Raw genomic sequence first — 18,961 nt, 5'->3', positions numbered from 1 at the left:
TGAAGGGCGGAGGCACTCCTATTTTCTTTTGTGAATGATTTTTTTGGTGGCCCCGGGTCTGCTTATTGGCTGGAGGCCTGCGATGAACACAAATGGAGAAACTTGTTGGAGGTGTCTTCAGCGGTAGATCAGTGTTAGCGATGGCCGGCTCGAAAAGAAAGATGCAGTAAAGTGGCAGGTGGGCAGTTCAAGCTTCTTTTTTTTTTTTGGAGACACTGTTTCTGTTCACGCCTCTGTCTAAGCCTGTGTCAGGTGAGAGCCGAGCGTACTGACGGGGGTAGTTCCGACCATACTTTGTTCATGGTTCACGTGATTTACGGGGACAAATAGACAGCAATTGACCCTCTCTACCGCAGAGTTCCGGTCGGCAGTGAGTGTCTTGAACCCGGCCCAATCCAAGGCCCTCAAGCCGCCGCCTCCGTCCATAAGCCAACTGGAGAATCAGACAAAACACATGAAGCGTGAAGAAGTAAGAACAAAAAAAAAAAAAATAATAATAATAATAATAATAAAATAATTCAAATATTCAACAAGTCAAATTACAATCCTTACCAGTCAATCTTTCTTGTTGCTGGTCCCGTTTGCGCCTTTCCTCAAAGGTGGGCGCCCGGCAGCACAGTTGACTAAACCCCCTACCGACCCCAACCGAACAGAGGGTCCCAGCGGCCAGGTTTCAGCTCGCGCAGTCGCAGCGAGCCGAGGAGACCGGCAAGCCTGAGGGACATGAAAGTTGAGCAAAAATTTGCTCCCACTATAATTTGACCTTAAAGGCAGTTCGCTTTGAGAAAAACAATCCTTTTTCTCACTATTGTCTAAATTTAGTGTCTTGCACAGTCTTGTTTTTGTGTTTCGTGGGTTCCTGGGCTCATTCAGTGCCGCTGGGCGCCTCGCGAGGCGTGGAGAACAATTCTCTGCCCTGGCAAAAGCTCAGCACAATGAGAAGCAGGAGCACCGAAGCCACGGGATTCCGCGTGTTTTAGAATTTCAGTGAGTAGACTCAGTAAAGGCGTTTCTCTTGTATAGGTGTAATTCTGAGATCAAAAATCTCATCAGGACTTCGAGCCCACCTTCCCTCTGGTTTGAGCGGTCTCCTGGCGAGAGTGGATGGGCTTTTTACCTGCGCAAGGACTCTGCCCGCGGTGCCTCCTCCAAGTTCCGAGGGTGCCCATTGCGGGTGATCTGGTTCCAGCAAGAAGGTGGATCGCAAGTACACGTTTTAGAAATGCTGGAGCCCTTGAAAGGGGAGGGGCCCTTGGAATTGGCCGTTGAAGTGGCCGTTGAGAAGGGGCTTGGAAATGGCCATTCTTTTGATCTGAGACTTTTCGCTTTGTGTTTTGAGTAGGCAGTAGTGAGTAGGTTGCGAAATGGGCCTGTTCAGACCTTCTTATGGTTCGGGATACCCTCAAGTGTGAGCCTATTGATTCTATACAAGTGGCCAGCGTATTGGCAATTGACGCCCTCCTTCACTTTAAGGGGGTGGCCGTGTTCCAGTAAATTACCTCTAAACTCGACTACCTTTCTACATTCACTGCAGAGATCCAGTAGCTTGTCTCTCTCTTTGGTCCCGGTATCATCCAGTGCCTTTCGTACATATCAGTATTTCCTCATGTTCCATCACATAAGCATATAATATTACTATCAACGTACAGCCGGTCTTAACCACGGGCTAATTCATCTTTACCCATGCCTTTTGTGCTCTATTTACAATCATTATGTACGTATGTATTCTGCTCTCACAACTCAAATTCAACCGACACGTCCTTGGCCAAATCAATCACTTTCCCATCAGAAGTCTCCAACGTCCATGCATGTATGTCAAAAGGAACTAGCTTCGAGGTTCTAGTAGCATGGAGGTGCAATTTGCCCACGCCGTCGTCTCCCTTGACTGAGAACGTGATGTCGATGTTTCCCTTCACCGTATTAAGCGGACCAGAAATCCAAGGCCACAGGCTGGCAAAGCCAATGTTGGGCCCAAGCGCAGCTTTGGCGTGATCGGATCTTCTCAAGCAGTAGAGCACTGAATTGACTATGGGGGATCTCGTTTTCTCGTAGTTGAAAATGATAATACACGAGATCGTGGTCCCCACAGCATAGGCCCAAAAGTACCTTCTGTTCTGCTTCTTTTTTTTGAAAGGATCAGGCAATTCTCGCTCCACCGACACCGGCACAGTTCTCACGATGGTGTCCAGTGGAGGAACCCCGTCGTTGAGATGCTTCGCGGCCTGAGTGCTCTGGTTGCGCAAGCAAAGGAGACTGGGTCTTGCAGATTGTTGAGCAAGCGACCTGGTGATGACGGAGGATCGAAGAGCGACCCTAGCTCTCAATCCATGAATGAGTTGAAGCATGCTTTAGTGTGAGTGAGTAGCGCAGGTTGATAGTAACTTGGTAGAGCAGTGAGATGCACGGGTGCGGGATCCTCATACCACCATAGAGTAAAAGGATGAATAAGTGGAAATGAATTTGACGATTTTCGGGAATTTCGAGTTATTCCTTGATATTTGTTGATTTAAATAGGGTCTTGTCAAGTTTTGTGTAATTTTTGTTGTGTTTTGTATTTTTGGAAGGTATTCGATTTTACAAATATTAGTTAGAGTGAGCACAGAAATTGAAAAAGGCAGGATCTTTCGGAGGATTGAGAAATTCTCTGAAAAATTGTAAATCAAACTAGAACAGGTGGAGTTTCGCATTTCAAAGACTTGCTCTCTACTTTCACCACACAGAATTCAGTCGTACCTCAGCAGTAGGACCATAAGTTTTGGCTGCAAACTGTCATTGATTCTCGATAATGAATCAGTTACGACTTCCACATCTCCGCAAGTCTATCGGATTGATAACCCTGCAATCACAGTTATTGATCAAGTGTTTAAACTGTTCATCGTTTATTAAGCTTTATCGGAGATTTTACCATTTGCTTTCATTGCAGAATCTAATCTAATCTATCTCACTAATTTCACTCTTCGTGCAACTCCTCCTCTCGACTATAGTTCACACACACACGTATACCAATCTAGAACATCGTACGCGTTCAAGGCAGACACAGATTTTGCATCCACAAAAGCCAAATCAAAGCACTGACTGAGAAGCTTCATCAACTTCTTGCTCTGCGGAACGTGCTTAGGAACCAATATGTAGCACGTTTCAAGTCCCAATACCTCCTCACAAACATCAAGAAAATTCACTATAGCCCTCACAGCTTCATTTGATACCAAAATATGCGCTCCCTGAGCATCCATCACAAAAACACCGGCTGAATCTTCCCCTGCCGCAGAATAGCAGTGCGCTTCGATCCACCCGGTCAAAAGGGGGATTTCTTGCGCCTCCCTAAACGCCTTCACCTCAAAAGTAGATGGCCCGACTCGAATTGCGAAGTCACAGACACCACGGAGCTGACGTAGCTAGCACCGAAAGCTGGTGAAGCTTAGAGGCAACGGCGTTGCCGTTTTTGAGTTTGCAAGAGGTGATCTCATTGGAAGTATTGTGAGCAGCTTGGAAATTGCGATTCAGAACCTTTGATTCGGAGATATTCATTGTGGGAGTTTTTGCTGAAAGTTGTAGATATTGAAAGAAAGATGTAGTTGGTGATAAGGTATGTGGGGATGATAAGCTAATGTGCGCTAAAGGGCGCTCTGCCCTCTTAGCGGTCCAGTCATGTGAGCATGCATCATGTGCATTTTGATCATATGACAATACTGCCTGCCACAGATAGAACGCTATGAAGGGGTCGTTTGGAACTTGATCTATCAGTGGGCTCAATCTGATCTAATTGTTCAACTACAACTTTGTCATAAGCTTGATATAGATTTTTTTTTTTCGTTCTTGTGTAGCTGATAGTCACTCAGTTAGGGACCACCAAGTTACTGCGTGGGTCCTCCACATAGATTCTCCATACATGGTGCTCATCGGAAGAGCTTCAACGGACTTGTTTCTTGTACATCAGAATGGCTAGAAAAAGTATGTAAAATTTCAGGTTTCAAGCAATCTGCCGATAATATCACCAACGGTATGTACTAACTCCAGTCTCTAAGCACAGCAGGGCCGCTCGAAGGGGAGAGGTACAGTTGGAAGGTGAAGCTAAGACCTTGGCTAACGTGCCCAAGGGAGAAGATAACGACGTTCGTAAATCCATCATCAGAACGACAATTAAAAACGAAAACCTTTTAGCCAAAAAAATGGAAAACGACGCTATTCGTAAGAAAGCCAATAAGAGGAAGACCAGTGCATTGAAGAACAAGCTTGATAGAAATCAGAAGGTCGAGGGAGTGTTGGCCACGAAAATCCAGCAAAGTATAGAGAGGGCAAAGTACGTTCAGGGTGCTAGAAAGCTGGGATGGGATCAGATCAACAAGAGCATTCAGATCAAGAAAGTTGAGGACCTAAAGAAGCAGCAGGAAGAGGAGCCCAAGCTGGATGAGCAAATGGAGTTAGAGGAAGAGGACGCTTATGTGAGAGACTTCTACGCCGGGATCAAGCCTGAAGGCAAGAAAGAAGAGCCGGAATCGCTAAAAGCTTCCGATCAGAACGCTTTCGCATTGCTCGAGGAGACTGAGGCATGAACCCGAGCACGAATTGGAAGTGATGGAATTAATTCGGCATCTGCCATGTATACTAGACCAAGAATCACATCAAGGAGGGATTTTTCTCGAATCTAGCAAATGAAATAGTAGGCCCTCTCTCAAGCCAACTCTGCTGGACCTGCACACATATAGGTACGGGCTGTAGTTTTCCAGTTGATTCTTCAAGATCTGAACATATCCAAAGATTCAATTCCATTGAGAACAAAATCATGAGTTTGAAGGTACTAGCGTTTTTAGTTGCGCTCTTAGTACCAATTTCAGCGGAGCAATTCGCTCCTTTCGATCAAGCCCGACTCAGCAACGAGTCTTTTTTAGAACAGTTCCAGTACGCTTCTTTGAAAGAGTCCGGCTGGATTCCTTCAGAGAGCTATAAGTCGGGCCAAGCTGATTACACAGGCAAGTGGAAACTTGCAAACAACTCAAAGTACGCAGCGTTTGAGAATGAAAAGGGTTTACTCATGATGAAAGAGGCTGCATATTATGCCATTTCTAAAAAGCTTCCCAAAACATATGTCAGAGGAGACAAAGACGATTTGGTTGTCCAATTCGAAGTCAAATTCCAAGAAGGTGTGTCTTGCACCGGAGGGTACATCAAGCTTCTAAGTGAAGGCACTGTCGAGGACGAGTTCAGCGATAGAACTCCGTTCGAGGTGATGTTTGGACCTGATATCTGTGGGTCCGAGAGTAAAGTACACTTCATCATTAAAAAGCGTGATGCAGAGACAGGAGAGATTGTAGAACACAGGATCAAGAAGCCTCCTATGGCCAGAAACCATGTGCTCACCAACTTATACACGTTAGTTTTTAGAAGCGATGGAAGCACAGAGATCAGGCTCAATGGTGAGGTTATCAAGGCGGGAAACCCTTTAAAGACAGCCAAGTTCATGGACCCACCCTTGACGGAACCTGAGTTCATCGAGGACAAGGATGCTAAGAAGCCAGAGGATTGGGATGACAGATTCTTCATCGACGACCCCAATGCAGTCAAGCCAGATGATTGGGACGAAGTTTACGGTCGCCCCTGGATTCCAGATCCTAGTATTGAAAAGGCTGAAGGTTGGAATGACGATGAGACGATCCCCAGCGAGATCCCAAACCCTAAGGCATCCAAGCCTAATGAATGGATAGATGAATTAGACGGGGAATGGGAAGTACCCATGATCCCAAATCCTGAGTGTTTGCATGGATGCGGCAAGTGGGATCCCCCGCAAATTCCCAACCCTAAGTATAAGGGCATTTGGGTGCCTCCGCAAATAGAAAATCCTAACTACCTGGGGGTTTGGCGGGTGCCGAAGATCAAAAACCCTCGGTACGGCCAGGACGACAATACCCATCTAATTGGCCCCGTGGACGCATTGGGCTTCGAGCTCTGGTCAATGACACAAGGGGTGCTTTTCACTAACATTTATTTGGGCAAATCCATTAGCGAGGCTGAAAGGATAGGCAATGAAACCTTTGTGCCGAAGACAGAGTTAGAATGGAAAAACTACCATGCAACAAAGCCCAAGCCTAAGCACGATGCCAAGCCACCACCACCCACGTTTGAGGATTACCTTGAAGACGACACAGAAAGTATCTTTGACGAAGGCATGGAGCTTATACGCCAGTTCTACAAGGGACTCTACGACGACGCGCTAGACTACTGGCACTCATTCCAGAATGACCCAGCGTTGGCGATCTCCGAGAACCCGGTCTACTTTATCATATTCTGTGTAATCGGGTTGGTTGGTTTCGTGGTGTGCTTTGCAGCCATCAACGTGGTTTTGTTCCTACTCCTTCGCGCCAAAGGCGAACCCACGAGGAAGGCTCAGCCGGTAAGCAACGAACAAAGCGAATTGCGAAGCGAAAGCGATTTGCTGAGGAATAATGGCGTCAGCGCAAAAGGCACCCTTGCAACAGACAACCTTGATGATCTGGAACCCAATGCCACAGCTACCGGTACTGGTTTGTTGGAGAGGGGTGAATTGAGAAAGAGAGAAGGTAAAAAAGGCGAATAATCTACCGCTGAGGCTCCAAGTGTGGTTTAGAGCGACATGCGAAATTGCGTTTTTAGCAAATTGCTCCCACTCAATTGTGGTCTTGCTTGCACCAATTGCGTTGAGCATCCTGAGATCAATACAAGGCACTGGAAACTTGAAGCGGAAACAGCGGGGGCCAAATATGCAAATCCCTAAGTTTTGGCACAAAAAGGAACCACACTCGTGGCCCTGAAACGTTCGCTGTCATAGTTAACAGGCGCATTGGTGCGTGCATGAGCTTTTTCCGCACAATAGAGTGCTCACCGAAGAACGCAAGTTGATTGCAGCCTAACGTTGCCTGATTAGACATTTGCACTTCACATGGCGGAAAATCGTGGAATCATCATCAGAAACCAAAAGGCACATAACCCACGTTGACGTTCAGTAGTATAAATGCACTGGGTCTGCTGTTTAGAAGAAAACCTTCCATCATCTTCAGTGGTTGAGTGTTTGTGTACACAACAAGTTGCCTATTTGGTTATATTGCCATGCGGTCCCATATGCCTAATGCTGCGAACAAACTCCCCAGGCGGAAAGGTATCACCAGATACACTAGAGCAGCGTTTGTTTTAACTACAGCTGCCTTGATCATTCTTTTCGACTTGGGTCTCCCTGTGGTTTTCGCAAACGACATTAACATGAAAGTCAGACTCTACACCAACAATATTCGCTACGACAACAAGAACCTCGTTCCAGGAGAGCATGCGTGGAAAGAGCGTGAGCCCTTGGTGAGCGAGAGCATCAGGTTCCACACCCAGGCTGGTCCTTCTGTGGTGTGCTTGCAGGAGGTGCTCCATAACCAATTGGAAGATATTTTGAAAGACTTGAACCTGGGCAATGATGGGCAATGGGATTACTATGGCGTGGGGAGGACAGACGGGAAGCAGGCAGGCGAGTATGCGCCAATTCTCTTCAAGACAGCCGATTGGAAGGCCGTTGACAAGAAGACGTACTGGCTTAGTCCTACCCCCGACACGCCTTCGAAAGGCTGGGACGCTGCGTTGGAAAGAATCGTCACCACGGTTGTGCTCGAGCTGAAGCACGAAGGTGGACAAAAAGTGAAGGTGTTGAACACCCACTTTGACCACAAGGGTGTGGAGGCGAGAAGACAGCTGGCGAAGTTGATCATGAGCAAGATGGAGCAGGGCCCGGAGCCGGCGTTCTTGTGTGGTGACTTCAACACTGAGCCCACTGACGAGCCTTACAAGCTTTTGACTGAGGGCGGATTCAAGGATTCTCGAATTCAAGGCGTTGGCTACGGCTACAAGTCGACCTTCACCGACTTCAACCACGACAAGGAGGCCAACACCATCATTGATTACATTTGGGCGGATCACAAGAGCCATTGGCAGACGTACGGTGTGGTGCCAAACTACTTTGACTTTTACATGAGCGACCACAGACCTGTGATTGCTGATTACACGATTGGTGGCCTCGCGTCCAGATCTGGGTGCGTGACACAGTAACGCTTTAATGTTGACCATGACGCTATAGTGAAAAAATACGAACATTCGACAAAGGTAGCCAGAATTGTAGGGACCCCTAGTTTTTTATTCAGTCGCAAGAGTTTTACAGAACAAAAAATCAAAATATGGCCCTTCAGTTATAGAAGGAATTTCTTCAAAGTCTTGACATTTCTTTGACAACATCTCGTAATAATAGCGGTGAATTAGTTCGAGTTACCTCAACTTTCATGTTTGACTAGCTAGAATCTACTTAAAGTGAGCTTTCGTTCAGAGCCGATCATTGAACGATTTGTCTATACTATTTTATTGAATCATCGTAAAGCAAACAAATCGAACCAATTACGTAATCTTACCTGAATTACGATACCGGCAAGGGTCGTTTGGTAGCGCACACTCCCTGCTAATGGCTGCAAAAAAGTTATTTTGTAGCATATAAGCGTCATGTCCCCACCTTGAATATCAGGTTTTTTTTCTGTAACTTTCTTCCTTTTTTCAATTATTTTGATCTTCAACCTCTTTAATTTTAAACCAAGATAATATGCCTGGTTTTTCCTCCTCCGAGCCCGCTCTGGTGACTCAGCGACCCTGAGTTCCCAGGACGCCTTTAGCATTCACGTTGACGAAGGCGGTCAAATAAACCCATTGAGCCATCCTCACAAGGCTGAACCTTTAAAGTCTTCTATTGATGATGAAAGATCCCTTGATATCGCATCACTTGATATCGCCGTTGGTGTCCACACCGAGCAAGCTGGTTCAGATGAAGCACAACAGCAGGCACTCGCTGACAACGGCGAGCAGGTGGCTTCTGGGGATGAGACGTGCAAAAGCATCTTCGCCAAACTACCGCCCCAAGTGTGCAAAGAGTTCGATAAGAGAACAGTTCTTCTTGAATACAAAATTCGCCCAATTCGTACAGATGAGGCTGAAAGGGATACATTTGTGGATGAGTTAATGTCCTTTATCGACATGCTCGAAGAGTATGGCAACAAAGCATCAATGGAATTCATCACCGTGCTCAAGAAGTTTGCTCAACTGTTGGCTGATGAAAGATTAATGGATATCTACTTTGAATGGGGTACAAGCGCTGAAATCATGCTCTATTTCTCGAATATTATTTTGCATCTCGAAATAGAAGATGTAGAGAGCGTTCTCGCTGTTGCCAGAAAAGCTTACAAGCAACGCTGCCGCCAACAAGCGTTTTGGTTGCTTGTAAGGAGGAACGTCTAAAATTTGCGATGGACGCACTAATCTATAGACGATTTTCGTCACATATTCTAAAGGATAGCGGGCAAAAATATAGTGATGTGTTGAAATTCTATTCGAATGCTCTTTGTTTCTTAAAGGCCTAGGTGTAATGTATTGACATCTCCAGTTCCGATGTGTAGCAGATGATTCCTTGAATAGTATCGAAAGTCTCTGTTTCGTGGCTCACATACGAATAATTTTGCTTTCTTCAGCGCTTTTTGTGAAGAAAAAAAAAAAAACGAGCCATTTTTTCTAGATTACATTTTCGTGGCTGATAAATTTTGAGTTCATGGAAAGTACCGCTTCCACTGCTAAAGGAATCGGCTGTCGAATCCCTGGATTATAGAGGGGAATATGGAGATCGTTTTCTATATTCTTCTTCAGCGATATCTACCCTCATACACTCACGCAAAACGGTACATTCCAGTCCAGCACCCGCCCATAATCTTCTTTCAAATGCACGCTTACTCGAACTGCGTAGCTCGTTGCTGTATCATGAGTACAAGAAGTTGGCTGCAACTTAGGGAGTCTCTGGTCATGTAGAGTCGAGGGTAAAGAGATTCGTCCTTCTCTGAAGTCGTTGAACCCAAAGGCAAGGTTAGTGCATTTGGTTTCAAAAAGCTTCATAACTTCAACGGTTTCCTTTGTTTCCGCGTGAGTAAATCTTGATATTTCAAACATAACTCTGGATGGAACGACTAATGTCAGGATCTTTTCAATACATTTGTCTGCCACCAAACTAGTTTGAAGAAACTCAGGTAAAAACGATGCAGAAACAATGATTTTATCAATACCATTTTGCATGATATGGTGAGGCTGTTTATAGTCTAACAGAAGGCGTCAGCCATTTCCTACCTGGTCTGCTTTCTGATGTAGTTCCTGGCCATACAAAATTCGAATTTTGTGAGGAATATATTGCTATCATGTACAAATACACAACCACCGACAAGGGTAGGATTTTGAGGCATTGTCGGTCATCCTCAACTAGTTGTGCGCTGAGAGCTATCGTGTAGGTGATTCTTCCGTCGGATGCTTTAGAGTCGACAAGTGCACTTTCTCTGCCAACCATGGATCTGTATTTCTTTGCACTTGGGAAATCATCAAACATATCTTCTGACACTGTGTGAACGTGATCTCCACAGAGAGAGCCCCACCGAGCTATCTTTCTTGGATATACCAAAGGTGTGAAAGCAGAAGACCACGTTAGTGCATTGCCATCGTACCGTCAAATTGGTGGCGCCTAATGAATGACCATGTGTCGTAAGGTTCTCACATGAGATCTGAATAAAAGTAGTATCAGGTATCACCGAAAGCCAATTATATAGGGCTCAAACTTCGAATGCGATATCATGTTGCCCACCGCTACTGAACACACAAGGTGATTTTTTTTTTTTTGGGCAAGAGAAAAGAGGGCAAGCCGTTGCAAGCACGCTTCTCTGAGGTCAAGTCTCCGCAACAATCTTACAGAATTCGCTCACTCGGAGCATCGAGAGATGCAAACTCCAAGAGGGCAGAATGTTGAGCTTCAAAATCCAAAACATGACTACACCGAACAATCTCCTGGAATGAATCCAGCCAAAATCTCACCGAAAAAATTCCCGGGAGGTGCTTGGCATCCCAGATTTTTGCAACCAGTGGATCTGTGAGGTTTTGCACCCATTACCGACAATCGGCTGATGCCCCGCCGAGAGACCACAATGGTGACCCGAGAAACTCCGAGACACAAGGCTAAATTGCATGGAAAGAGCACAGGGCCAGATAAAGCCAGCAAGGGAAAAAATAGGGGAAAAGCGGGCAGGGTGATCCATCAGTGCATACCCACGCTGATCAAGCCAAGTCCCAGGGTCCCGACAATAGCAGGGAGTAGCAGGAAGCAGCACTGGGCACTCTCATTTTGGAAAGAATCATCGGTAACGTTGCCCAAGCCTTCAGTGGCAGCCCTAAGGTGGTAGCATGAGAGGAGGAGCCGGTGTGGGGGAGCTGCGGGCAAGCGAGAACAAGAGGAAGAAGCAGAAGCAGCAGAGGCACGGCTGACAAAGAGCAAGCAAGAGACGATCTTATCGGTGGGGTTGAGATATCGATGAGACAATATCTGTTTTTTTTGAAATTGGCCCTCAACAAGAGTATAGCGTTTATTTCGGAGTTCTGGGCCAGTGGCCGTTGACAGCGCTTGGTGACAGGCTGGAGGGGTCCTCGCGGCACAGGTAGGCGAGGCAGGAAAATCCTGGGCGAGAGAGACGTCTCAGGCAGTGGATGGGTGCAAAAGCGAGCAAAGGTGGCAGATCGAAAGGGGGCGCAACGGAGTAGGCGAGGCGAAAGAGGATTTTTCGCAGTAGGAGCGACAAAGAGATGGCAGAAACCGAAAAGGGAAAGGCGAAGGTGGATGAAATGAGTTTTTAGGGAACGTGGAGGGGGAAAATCTGCTGACGCGGCCGGGTTCGACAATTTTGTGCGACAAAAAAAAAAATAGCACTCTGCTCTGGCGCTCGCCTGGACCAACCATGGGAGCCAAAGTCTCAGAAATTGGACACCAACGAAAGTTTAGCTTTTATTATGACCGTTCAGTGGGCATTGTGAGGGATTTTGAAATTTTCTCTCCTGTTTTACTTCTTTGTCAGCTGGGCCTCAAGCATTCCTGCTGACTCACTTGTGCCCTAGCTGAGGGCGCTTCCGCGGCAAATGGAACGCCGTGGACAAGTTTGGGGTCGCTCTTTCTCAACAATAGAAACAAAGAAACTTCAACGACGTGGGGACACCGAGAAGTTCGGGATAGGCGGGGCAGTGGCGCCGAGGTCTCCGAGGTTCCCCTTATTTTGTTGGCTTATGTTTGCTCCGGGTCTCTCCTTTAAGCAGCTTTTTTGCATTTTTTGGGGATTTTTTCCCTGGGGGCGATTAGATTGCTGGGCGCCTAAACGTCAAATCTCGCTTCAGGACTCCCGCCGCGAGCCTCATGGTGTGGGGTGCGTCCGGGGAAAAGAATCACAAAACGACCACCACGCCAGAATGCTCAAACAAAACTATCTCCCAAGGAGATTCATCAGTACAGGATTCATGTAGGGTAGCAGCTCCCACACTGTTTTCTTTGGCAGCGTAGCGTGTTTGCGGGGCTCTATCTCCCTTGAGGTGGGAAGGTGCCCCACCTGGGCATTTTGCAGCCAGCCATATAAAGACAGCTTGTGGCGACCACGGAGTAGCAAGTATTTTTCTGGTTTGCTTTATCTATCAGCTTTCAAAGTACATCTTCCAGCACTATGACCTCGATCACATCGTCGATGCACTCGGCGTACGTGAGAGAACACAACAAGCACGTTATCCAGCCGCCCAAGTTCACCTCGAGAGCGATCAAAAAGTATGTGGGCACGAGAATCTCGTCGCTTTTTCCCTCGAAAGAGGAATTCTGCTCATACTCCAAGAGAGAGCTCTTCAACCCCTTCTATCCGCTCAAGCAGATGTCGTGGCGCAACTGGAACTACTTCCTCATGGGGTTCGCAGGCTGGACCTGGGACTCGTTTGATTTCTTTGCTGTGTCGTTGAACGTCCACGATATTGCCGAGACGTTCGATAAGTCGGTCACAGACGTGACCTGGGGCATCACGCTTGTTCTTATGTTGCGTTCGGTGGGCGCCGTGATTTTTGGGTTCTGGGGTGACAGATACGGCCGTAAATGGCCCTACATCATCAACTTGGGGCTCTTGGTGGTGTTGCAGATCGGCACGGGCTTTGTGCAAACGTACCAGCAGTTTTTGGGTGTCAGGGCGCTTTTCGGTATAGCCATGGGCGGTGTTTTTGGGTTTTCGCTTGCTACTTCCTTGGACGATGTTCCTGTTGATTGCAGAGGTGTTTTGTCGGGTATTTTCCAGGAGGGTTATGCTTTTGGCTACCTCTTGACCGTTATATTTAACAGAGCCATTGTTCCAAATAATCCTCATGGCTGGAGAGCCATTTTCTGGTTTGCTGCTGGTCCGCCCGTGCTCTTTTGTATCTGGAGAGCACTCTACCCTGAAACCGACGCTTACATTCGCCAGCAAGAAATCACGAAAAAGGAACAGGAAAACCAGCCGGTGACCAAGAAGTTCTTTTCAATTTCATCTTCCGCCAAGGAAGCTCTCAGACGCTACTGGCTCATCATGATCTACTGTGTGTTCATGATGGTCGGTTTCAACTTCATGTCCCACGGCTCTCAGGACTTATACCCAACGTTGTTGAAGGTGCAGTTGCAATTTGGCGAGGACAGGTCAACCGTGACCAACTGCGTGGCCAACTTGGGTGCTATCTTTGGCGGTTTCATTTGCGGCCATCTCTCGACATTCATCGGAAGACGCTTGACGATCATTTGTGCTGTGATTTTGGGTGCCGCCATGATCTATCCATGGGCATATTTACGTTCTGGGGCAATCAACGCTGGTGCATTCTTCTTGCAAGCTGGTGTTCAGGGTGCTTGGGGTGTGGTGCCCATCCACTTGTCTGAATTGTCTCCTCCAGCCTACAGAGCTTTGGTTGTTGGTCTCTCTTACCAATTGGGTAACTTGGCTTCCTCTGCTTCTTCCACTATCGAGAGTAAGTTGGGTGAGAGGTTCCAGTGAGGGCTCCTGATGGAAAGATGGTCTACGATTATTCGAAGGTGATGGCCATTTTCATTGGTGCTGTTTTTGCATACATGCTTTTGATCATCTTGATTGGTCCTGAAAACAGAGGTGCTGACTTCAATGTGTCGAGAGACGCTAAGATCGAGGAGGATGACGTCCACAGCTTGGCTGAGGGCAAAGACAGCTTCGATTCTGTCCATAAGGACGAGGTAGCTCACATTGAAGGTGATCTTGAGAAGAAACCTCAAGTCACTCACGTGGAGAATAAGTAGGATAATTTTTATCATGTTGACTGATTTAATTACAGATTTTATGAAACAAACAATTACAGAACGCATGAGTGAATCAGTGGGCGAACGTTGGCGTAAGAATTGATCACCCACTTCATTGCATTCTGGCCATGAAAAATGCTTGTATACTGGAGGAAACTTGTGTTTACTTCTCGTCAGGGAAGCCTTCAGATCCTTCAGATGTAAGGTATCAGCCTTTTCTATGTTGGTGAATTCTGAAACAAAGAGAGTACGTCTTATTGTCCTCTTTTCAGTATAACTCTGAAGGCTCCCCGCGGCTATTTTTTTTATTTTTTTTTATTTTTTTTTTTTTTTTTGACAGATACATTGATTGAGGGTCGCTAAGGTCAAGATAGATGCCTGAGCCTCTAAGCAATATTACCGTCTGCTTCCAATATGTGAAGAAATTTTGAAAACTCAAACCTGCATATAGTACTATGACATAGCTTGCACTTGTCTGCTGTTGTGCTTGCATCTGATACAGCAAGTCCGAGATAGTTTAGTGGCTAGAATTACCGCTTGTCGCGTGGTAGACCGGGGTTCAATTCCCCGTCTCGGAGCATTTCTTGTTGCGCAAGTGGTTTAGTGGTAAAATCCAACGTTGCAATCGTTGGGCACCCGGTTCGATTCCGGGCTTGCGCACATCTTTTTGTTTTTTGAGGAACTTGTCTTGTTGGAATCATGCTCTCAAAACTATGAATCAAAGATGATTCTTTATATTCCTGCATATAAACAAACACGTAACACCGACACCATGAACGAAGGGTTCCTGGAGTCAAATTCAGCAAACCGGTTGATTGTGCTTTAGCATAGCTATATTTTTTTCACTTCCTATTTTTTAACGTACACTTGTTCCGTGGTCTCCCATTGGAAAGCGAATAGAATGTTCTTCTCCACCTTACCAGTATCACGTGACGTAAACACTCTTCCTGACCAGATCGAGGTTTTGTCGTCACCTTCAACAAAACCAAGGGATCAACCATTCCATATGCAGCTTGAGGAATTGGGGCTCCAGAACCCAATATCTGTCGGCTACTATGACCCTTTTAGCATATATGCTCTGGTGAAAAATGATCTAGAGGCAAAGTTTCCCTTGACCAACCTCCACTGGAAATACCACCCACTCAAGCCAGTGAAGCTGATTCCCGTGCTTCCTGTGAAAATGGTTGAGGAAGTTCCCCACAGAGCGAGCAAAGCTAATCAAGAAGATGTTCACGAAAATATTTATTTGCGGCTAATTTTCGTGAAGGCTGATAATCTTGAAATTTACAGAGCTCAAGTGAGACCATTGATTCAAGCATGGCTCACTGACTTGGTGGAAGCTAAAAAAGTGAGTTGGGCAATTGTGCTCTTCACGCCCACCTCTCAAAAGGATAAGTCGCTGTCATTGATCAAAAAGTCAATTCACGATAAGTTGGTGGTTGACTTTGGGAAGAACGGGAAACACCAGACAATCACCACGCAGAGCGACTTGGAGGAAGTTCCGCTAGAAGATGATGAGCTTGTTTTTCGAATCAAGGAGCTGTACAGCAGTGATACTGAGAAGCTAGAGACGTACAATAACATGGCCACTGAGTTTAAAAACCTTATATTGAGGACGTTTGATAGGCGATACAACTCTTATAATGAAGAGCTTGACAATTTGAGTGAGACGAAAAATAAAAATTCGGAAGCCTTGATTCGACAATTGTACTTCAAGCTCAAACTAATGGACATCGTGAGTGATATGAGATTTCTAGACGAGTCGTTGAAGTTGTATGAATCGATCAACGAGGACTTGAAGTTGGCGCTCCAAGCTGCGGGCCATGCATTCAAAAAAAGCGACCATGCTACGTTCGAATCAATGAGAATGCAACGCTTCAACACAGAGAAAGCAACGTTATCGCGTGATCTACTTGCTCAATTCAACGCGTATATATCGCAAGGCGTTCCCGTTAATTTACAACTCACTAAATTCAACCTATTTCTTGGGGCGTCTCTCTTGCTACAATCCTTGGCCAATTCTGCACCGGAGTTATCATTATCATCGAAATACATTCTGCATCTTTTCCAAAGAGTCATCAATTTTATCAACGAGATTCTTGAATCTCAACAGGATAGCTTTGAGACACTCGAATGGCTCTTCTCTTTAACGGATCATTACTTGAAATTGCAACTCACTAAGAAGCTCGTGGAGCGGGGCTCAAGTGAGGAATCAAACGCCATTAATCCTTTAACTGGGATTCTTGAATACATGGGCGAACTCAGGCTCTTGCAAAGATTCATCGCTGGGCGAATCGCTTCTCTCAAGGGCCTCGATCCCCCGGATGTAGGATACTTGTTTGAAGAAGTCAGCCTTGATGATGGTAACTCTGCTTCCAACTCAAAATCTCGTGAAGTAAAATTACACAACGAACCCTTAAGAAAAGCTCTTGAAAGCCAACAAAGTTACGATTCGTTTTACGAGGAGTTGACAGTGGCAGTCATTCAAGATTTTGCCAATTGCGGGAGGGGTAAAACAGTTGATCTTCTCAGTGTCGAATTGGCTGTCTTGCATTATAAGAAGCAAGACTTCAAACAAGCCTACGAGATATTGCTCAACTCATATGAATACTTCATTGAGAACGGATGGAGTTTCATGGGAGGCTTGCTTCTCGAGATTTACATAAATTGCCTAGAGAAGTTGGATTCTGGTGACCATTTGCATATTCTCGATACTAATATGAAGTTACTATCAACGTTCAAAGAAGAGGCATCGAAGGTGTCTGACATTAACAAGTACAACATCGTCAAAGGTGCAGACCGAAGAATGAAGCTTCTAAACCATGTATACGAGATTGCGCCGAAAGTTACAGAGCTTGTTACCTACCCCCTTGAAACACTTTTTAACTCGAGCCTTTCTCCCTTCATTGAGTCAGTGAAGAACCAGAGCGGTGTCTACAAAATGGACCTTGAGATTACCAATAACCTAGCCATAGATTTGGACTTGGAAGTACTAGCCTTGGAGTTGGAGGAGCTCTCAACGTTCACTCCCTATCGTATCACTTTCACGGGCAAAGATATCAAACTTCTGTCTTCGCCAAAGCAAGTTGTATCACTTTATACAAGTGATTTCAAGCAGACTCACTTCAAGCCCTCAAAATTGACATACAAACCTCGAAGCAACCTCGAATTCATTCAATTGTTCCAAGATCCCACGACGGATCAAATTGATGGCAATGGAACAGTTGTTCATAATAAAAGCTTGACCAATGTTGTTCCGGAAGAGGCGAATACTGCCAACTCTTTGGGCATATCCATACCAGTTCCGGCTGATCAGACTGATAATACAATTTACATGTATGGTGACTCAAGATTTCTTTGTGCCAGCTTTCGAGTTTCCGAGAAAATTGAGCTTAATGCTTCGGAAATTGAAATAGTCATCAATCTGGGTAATGAACCAGTCAAAGATGTCAGAGTCCAAGTTCAAGCACTCGATTCTGGAGTCGCCTTGACGGAAGAGTCTAATAGCTTTTTACTTTCTTTAATAGGTGCTCATGAAACACATATCCAAAGAGTGCCTTACAAATATTTTGGGGACAGCAAAGTACTAAGTTTTGCGGCCTCTATCACATATAGCATTGGCAAAGAACAACGAAAGCATTTCTTGCAAGATGCCGTGGACACCAGTCTAAGAATTCTGATCTCAGTCCAGGATGTATTCCGTGCTGATTCCATCTACTCGAAGTTTCAGATTGGGTGTGCTCACACAAAGATGCCTATTCGAGTCACCGATGTTGACTTCAGATGTAATGAGAACAAGTACGTCGTTGCCACTCTGTCGTGCGATGTAAAGGACAGTAACCCCCATGTGGTGTTTGGAGAGCAGCCAGCGTTTATGTTCTATCGGATAACGCCCCATCTGGGTAAAGTTGCATCTTCCGATACTCTCGACCTAACCATCAAGTACTCCAGTCTACAAAAAGAATGCGAAGCCCTCATTATCGGGCTACATGAAGATTACTTCCAGAGTTTTGAACTTCAACAATATTCGAGCTTGTTCATAGAGTTGGTTGGGTTGTTGCAATTTGAACTTAATGAATACGCATTGAGCAATGTGATTCAAATTAAGAACGTTGACTTTTTCAAGTCTCGCTTCAGAGATTCCATTGACCGTAATGTGAGATCGGAGAAGGACAAAGCCGAATTGATCTGCTGCGTTGATGGTATTGTCAAGGAATGTATCCAAGTGGAGGAACCGAAGTTCGTAAATCAGGAGCTCTATATACCCGTTGCTGTGCCAGTCTTAGACATTCTTCATGCTGTTGAGTTCTCATACACGAAGCAAACACAGTTCCTTGTTGGAGAGCCCATCGAAATGAAGCTCACTATATCATCGACATTCAAGTGGAGCGAAATGAAGGACTGTGACGAAGAGGTGCTTGCATCATCGTCGCCGGCAGGGAAACGAGTGGAGGCGAAGTCGCAGAAATACCAATTCGTGATTCATCACGAGGACAACTGGCTATTGTCCGGATTGAAAAAGCACGCATTCACGGTGCAGAAGCCGAACAGCAACGCCGAGTTTGCATTGACGCTCATCCCTCTCAACGTGGGCAAGCTCCCACTCCCTAGAGTCACCATCAAGCCACTTGAGGAGGGGATAATCCACAGAGTGCCGTCCACGGATACGGTACACGAAAACGGACTAGAGACAGTCTTGGTGGTGCCCGAGCTACAAAGCATTACATTTTCTTTTTAATAAAAAAGGGTCATATATTTCGTAAACGAACCAAAAATAGGTTTAACAGCGAAGAAAATGCA

General features: G+C 45.8%; 7 protein-coding genes and 2 non-coding genes across 9 annotated transcripts; 8 read left to right on the top strand and 1 right to left on the bottom strand. All coding sequences in view use genetic code 12, as the record gives it.

The window, feature by feature from the left end:
- Nucleotides 1-1,733: 1,733 nt before the first annotated feature.
- Nucleotides 1,734-2,345, bottom strand: CJI96_0005237 (uncharacterized protein; the record flags this gene model as incomplete). Its single annotated transcript, XM_029036237.2, has 1 exon — nt 1,734-2,345. The coding sequence occupies one exon, from the start codon at nt 2,343-2,345 to the stop codon at nt 1,734-1,736; it is 612 nt and encodes a 203-aa protein (XP_028889128.2).
- A 1,593-nt stretch (nt 2,346-3,938) lies between these two features.
- On the top strand, nt 3,939-4,553 carry ECM1 (Ecm1p; the record flags this gene model as incomplete). The annotated part of the gene is made up of 2 exons (XM_029036236.2): nt 3,939-3,951; nt 4,018-4,553. The coding sequence occupies 2 exons, from the start codon at nt 3,939-3,941 to the stop codon at nt 4,551-4,553; spliced, it is 549 nt and encodes a 182-aa protein (XP_028889127.2).
- A 230-nt stretch (nt 4,554-4,783) lies between these two features.
- Nucleotides 4,784-6,571, top strand: CJI96_0005235 (calnexin; the record flags this gene model as incomplete). Its single annotated transcript, XM_029036235.2, has 1 exon — nt 4,784-6,571. One exon carries the CDS (start codon nt 4,784-4,786, stop codon nt 6,569-6,571), a length of 1,788 nt encoding a protein of 595 aa, XP_028889126.2.
- Nucleotides 6,572-7,080: 509 nt separating this feature from the next.
- On the top strand, nt 7,081-9,285 carry CJI96_0005234 (uncharacterized protein; the record flags this gene model as incomplete). Its single annotated transcript, XM_054702305.1, has 2 exons — nt 7,081-8,042; nt 8,706-9,285. The coding sequence occupies 2 exons, from the start codon at nt 7,081-7,083 to the stop codon at nt 9,283-9,285; spliced, it is 1,542 nt and encodes a 513-aa protein (XP_054558280.1).
- A 3,269-nt stretch (nt 9,286-12,554) lies between these two features.
- CJI96_0005233 (monocarboxylate/H+ symporter) lies at nt 12,555-13,886 on the top strand (the record flags this gene model as incomplete). Its single annotated transcript, XM_029036233.2, has 1 exon — nt 12,555-13,886. One exon carries the CDS (start codon nt 12,555-12,557, stop codon nt 13,884-13,886), a length of 1,332 nt encoding a protein of 443 aa, XP_028889124.2.
- Nucleotides 13,887-13,903: 17 nt separating this feature from the next.
- On the top strand, nt 13,904-14,161 carry CJI96_0005232 (uncharacterized protein; the record flags this gene model as incomplete). The annotated part of the gene is made up of 1 exon (XM_054702304.1): nt 13,904-14,161. The coding sequence occupies one exon, from the start codon at nt 13,904-13,906 to the stop codon at nt 14,159-14,161; it is 258 nt and encodes an 85-aa protein (XP_054558279.1).
- A 506-nt stretch (nt 14,162-14,667) lies between these two features.
- CJI96_0005231 lies at nt 14,668-14,739 on the top strand. The gene has a single exon. It is a non-coding gene; the product is annotated as a tRNA-Asp (tRNA).
- Nucleotides 14,740-14,750: 11 nt separating this feature from the next.
- On the top strand, nt 14,751-14,821 carry CJI96_0005230. The gene has a single exon. It is a non-coding gene; the product is annotated as a tRNA-Cys (tRNA).
- Nucleotides 14,822-15,062: 241 nt separating this feature from the next.
- CJI96_0005229 (transport protein particle complex II subunit TRS130) lies at nt 15,063-18,899 on the top strand (the record flags this gene model as incomplete). The annotated part of the gene is made up of 1 exon (XM_029036232.2): nt 15,063-18,899. One exon carries the CDS (start codon nt 15,063-15,065, stop codon nt 18,897-18,899), a length of 3,837 nt encoding a protein of 1,278 aa, XP_028889123.2.
- Between the last annotated feature and the right edge of the window lie 62 nt (nt 18,900-18,961).

Source organism: Candidozyma auris, chromosome 7 (genome assembly GCF_003013715.1).
Source record: "Candidozyma auris chromosome 7, complete sequence".
In the NCBI taxonomy this organism is placed as follows: domain Eukaryota; kingdom Fungi; phylum Ascomycota; class Pichiomycetes; order Serinales; family Metschnikowiaceae; genus Candidozyma; species Candidozyma auris.
Note: the sequence above shows the minus strand (reverse complement) of the source record. Positions and strands in the feature narration are given on the sequence as shown.